This window comes from Nansenia antarctica (assembly GCF_963989245.1).
Source record: "Nansenia antarctica genome assembly, chromosome: 6".
Taxonomy (NCBI): domain Eukaryota; kingdom Metazoa; phylum Chordata; class Actinopteri; order Argentiniformes; family Microstomatidae; genus Nansenia; species Nansenia antarctica.
Window position 1 is genome coordinate 59,365,342 of NC_137676.1, and position 5,000 is coordinate 59,370,341.

Sequence of the window (5,000 nt, forward strand, 5' to 3'; positions counted from 1 at the left end):
CCGGCTTCAAGGCTGGGCACTCGACTGAGACTGCTCTCCTTGCTGTCACGGAGGCCCTCCACTCTGCTCAAGCTTCCTCCCTCTCCTCTGTTCTCATTCTCCTGGACCTGTGTGTGTGTGCGTGTGTGTGTGTGTGTGTGGGGGGCCTGCGTGCCACAGGTCCAAAGCCACACCGGCACCTAATCCCATAATAACATGAAACATTCTCTACATATCCAGGGATTCACCTCTGGTCCACCTGCTGTAGCACGAAAAACAATCACACAAACGCAAAAAAAAGCCAAACAACAGAAAATACCCAGCACACATCCTCACCTCTTCCTCCCCCCTCTCTCCCCCTCCCCCACCCTCCCGGCCTATTTCCAGGGAAGTTCACGTGCATCGAGGTGCGCTTCCACCTGGAGCGCCAGATGGGCTACTACCTGATCCAGATGTACATCCCCAGCCTGCTCATCGTCATCCTCTCCTGGGTCTCCTTCTGGATCAACATGGACGCCGCCCCCGCCAGGGTGGCCCTGGGCATCACCACGGTGCTCACCATGACCACCCAGAGCTCCGGATCCAGGACCTCCCTGCCCAAGGTGAGGAGAGGGGAGGGGAGAGGGGAGGGGAGGAGAGGAGAGGAGAGGAGAGGAGAGGGGAGAGGGAAGGGGAGAGGAGAGGGGAGGGGAGGGGAGGGGAGAGGAGAGGAGAGGAGAGGAGAGGAGAGGAGAGGAGAGGAGAGGAGAGGAGAGGAGAGGGAGGAGTCGTCATGAAGGAGGCCAAGTCCTGTGGCATGTTAATCGTTAATGGAGACGTGTACTGTGTTGGGGGGGGGGGGGGGGTGTAGGTTTTGGTGTGTGTGTGTGTGTGTGTGAGCGTGCACGCATCCATATGTGTATTCATGCGTGCCTTTGTGTGTGTGTGTCCACACTGATGGGGTGATAGATCCACCCAAGTGAAAGACCAAGACAGTGGCTCTTCCATGTTGACTCCTGAGCCCTGCTTAGTGGCGTGTGCAGCCTGCATTAAAGAGTCCCACATCCAACGTTCCCTTACATAACTTCATTAAGGATGCAGCAAGAACAAACATTCACACCAGATCTCTCCTTACATGAATACATGGTAATGTATTGGGGAACATTAAAACATAAACTCTTTCTTCTCATATTGAATGTGTCCTCATTTTGGAGCTTAGGCTGAACCACAGACATCTAGGTTGATGGATCTCTCTGATGTGGAGGCCGTGTATACATTATGCATACCTCTCTGCTTCTCTGTGCGGGCGTCCAGGTGAAGGTGTCCCATGTGTACATTATGCAGAGGTAACTCTCTACCTGTCTGTGGGGGCGTCCTATAGATGTCCACCGGGTTCCCACGGCTCCTTGAAATCCTTGAAAGTTTGTGAATTTGAGGGGAAAAAATCAAGGTCTTGAAAGTTTTTGAAAATAGACATTGAAAGTGCTTGAATTCCCTCTCTCTCTCTCTCTCTCTCTCTCTCTCTCTCTCTCTCTCTCTCTCTCTCTCTCTCTCTAAAATATATATATATTAAAAAATGTTTTACTTAGCTCGTCAACTAGTTCGGTCTCAAACTATGCCGTGTTGGGTCCTTGAATTTGAGGGAATTGAGTCTTGAAAGTCCTTGAAAGGTGCTTGAAAGGTGCTTGAATTTGATGTTTCAGAAGGTGTGGGAACCCTGTGTCCAGGTGAAGGTGTCCCATGTATCCATTATGCATAGATGACTCTCTCCCTGTCTGTGGGGGGGTCCTGTAGGTGTCGTACGTGAAGGCCATCGACATCTGGATGGCTGTGTGTTTGCTCTTCGTCTTCTCCGCCCTGCTCGAGTACGCCGCCGTCAACTTCGTCTCCAGGCAACACAAGGAACTGTTAAGATTCCGCCGGCCGAAAAGGAGGGCTAAGGTAGGCAACATTCTAGAATATTCTAAATTCTGAAAAACCACGACCATGAGCAAACGTAATAATACAGTATCTTTCCGTAACTTTATTACATGGGGGGGTTAAAATGATTATTAAAAATAGCAATGAAAGTCCCTCATAATATTGAATGAAGAAAGCCCACAGTTGAGTACATTCACATATTTAACGACATATTTAACAACATTCAATCGAATGGGAAAGTGTGTCCAAAATGTTGACTGGTACTGTATTTAATGATATATTTGAGACTAAGAACTAAGAAACACCAACAGTGAGGAATGAGTGAGGCCTTGATGACCATATTTAATGTTGAAATTCTATACAGCATTATATCTGGCTTTAGTTCAATCATGATGAATGAATGAAGAAGAGACAGTCTGTAATAAACTAATGAAGGAGAGACAGTCTGTAATAAACTAATGAAGAAGAGACAGTCTGTAATAAACGAATGAAGAAGAGACAGTCTGTAATAAACTAATGAAGGAGAGACAGTCTGTAATAAACTAATGAAGAAGAGACAGTCTGTAATAAACGAATGAAGAAGAGACAGTCTGTAATAAACTAATGAAGAGACAGTCTGTAATAAACTAATGAAGAAGAGACAGTCTGTAATAAACTAATGAACAGGCAGGCTGTTTCTGGAGGACATCTCTGCTCAGGGGAACTGTGACTGACATTTGACTCTGAAGGATGCAGGAACCGGATTAGTGGCCTTGATTTAGTCATTAATTGGGTTTTTCACCTTTTGGACTTCCGGAAAGATTCAGATTAAAAACACCAATTACACAATCGTCTCTCAATCTGACCCTGGCCACGGCCTTGACTCCTCTGAGCTCTACAGCTCCCTCCATAATTATTGGGACAATGAGACATTTTCTCTTCTTTTGGCTCTATACTCCATGTCTATATTCCAAGGGCTGGTGTCACTGACAAGGCGTAAGCCTTGTCCTGCACTAAATCACACTTTATGGGACCCATAGGAGTGTTGTCTTACAAAGAAAAACCCATCCATGTCATTTTAAAGACAACATCATATGAATCAATTTAGTGTCGAGGGTGAATAAAGTCAGCCAAATGTTCAATAAGGTCGGTGAAATCGACATAACATTCTAGCAGGGCCACCGGTGTCTTAAATCGCCCAAAATGCATAAATTATGATGCTTCGTTTTGTAGCCAATGGGTAAATACGACATAAAACACTTGGCAGTCTAGGTGGTGAGTGTTAAGGAATTATTTTCAGTTTGTGAGTTAAATACACACCTTTGGGACCCATAGGAGTGTTGTTTTACAAAGAAAAACCCATCCATGTCATTTTAAAGACAACGTCATATTAATCAATTTAGTGCCGAGGGTGAATAAGGTCGGTGAAATGTTCAACATTCTAGCAGTGCCACCGGTGTCTTAAATCGCCAGAAATGCATAAATTATAATGCTTCATTTTGTAACCAATCAAAGTTAGGTAAATACCACATAAAACACTTGGCAGTCTCGGTGGGGAGAGTTCGGTAATTCTTTCGCAGTTTGTGAGTTAAATACACACCTTTGGGACCCATAGGAGTGTTGTTTTACAAAGAAAAACCCATCCATGTCATTTTAAAGACAACGTCATATGAATCAATTTAGTGCCGAGGGTGAATACGGTCAGTGAAATGGTCAACATTCTAGCAGGGCCACCGGTGTCTTAAATCGCCCAAAATGCATAAATTATTATGCTTCATTTGTCACACTAATGCTTTGGTCCTCATATCGGGATCTGATGTAATGATCGGACTTTTCTTTCGGGAAAAATGTGAATACATTTCCACACTCGCTAGTCAACTAACACAGCTTGTTTTGTGAGCCTGTTAACAATGTAAAGTAGTGTTATAGTTAACTAGGTAGCAGTGGGGATTACTCACTGAATCCATTGCATTGCAGTATTTTGGCATGTGCTGTGATTCTCAACAACGTTGAAACGTAGCTCCTTGTTTCAAAAGAAAATTCCTAACATTTTTGATTGGTTGCCGATATGAGGATCAAATCATTAGAACGTGTCACATTTTAAAGACAAAATCATATGAATAAATTTAGTGCCGAGGGTGAATAAGGTCGGTGAAATGTTCAACATTCTAGCAGGGCCACCGTGTCTTAAATCGCCACCGTGTCTTAAATCGCCAAAAATGCATAAATTATGATGCTTCATTTTGTAACCAATCAAAGTTAGGTGAATACCATAGAAAACACTTGGTACTGTAGGTGGTGAGTGGTCCATAATTCTTTGGCAGTTGGTGAGTTAACCTTAACCTGAGTTAACCTGAGACCCGTGGGCCTTTTAGTCTAGGATTAGGTTTAAGACTGGTCTGTGAAACCGATCCAAGAGTTTAATTTAAATGCTTTAATTTTAACTTCTGATTACTTAGTGCTGGACTAGGGAGTCCCTCACTAAAATAATTAAGGATTAATCAGATGGTCTGTGTGAGGTTATTCAGAATCATGGGGGGCAATTCTTTTTCATGGAGAGCACCAGAACAACCTGACACATGACTCATTGGGACGGTCTCACAAGCGGAGTTAGATTCTCGCTGGGGCCATATATACTGAAAAATGTATGCCCTCACTGCAATGTAACTCGCTTTGGATAAAGGCGTCAGCTAAATGGCATATATATCTTAAATTACGTCAAGACTAGGCTGAACAATGGACAGGGATTTAATAAAATATATAAAAAATGGTTTGTTAATTTAGAAATAAACAAACCTTGAGGCTAACTGTGTGTAAACATGCTGTTTTTGAGAAAGGTCTGCATGATTCTGCAACAGAAGCCAATTTTCTGAAAATCAGGCCCGCCGGATACTGGCTGAAATGTTGTACTGTAGATCTAAGTGAAGTCTGAAATTAGACCTAGCCAGAGGCTGGTTTAACTTCACATTAGTGCAGTTTGCCAATGACAATGTTGGGAAATGACCCATGAACACTACAGAGGGCAACCATGTTAGATGTGCAATCTAGTCTTCATCTGCTGTTTCATGTGCTGAATTCATGCAAACTGTAGTTCAGGTTTTACGCAGTTAGGTTCAATGGTTATTTTAAATTAACTAACCATT

General features: G+C 43.5%; 1 protein-coding gene across 1 annotated transcript in view; it reads left to right on the forward strand.

Moving 5' to 3' along the window:
- Positions 1-5,000, forward strand: part of glra3 (glycine receptor, alpha 3) — a gene marked incomplete at both ends in the record, with an annotated part of 75,305 nt that overhangs the window by 64,656 nt on the left and 5,649 nt on the right. The window contains 2 exons of the mRNA XM_080533388.1: positions 367-581; positions 1,753-1,899. Of these exons, the coding sequence (XP_080389514.1) occupies positions 367-581; positions 1,753-1,899 (362 nt within the window). The remainder of the gene's footprint in view (positions 1-366; positions 582-1,752; positions 1,900-5,000) is intronic.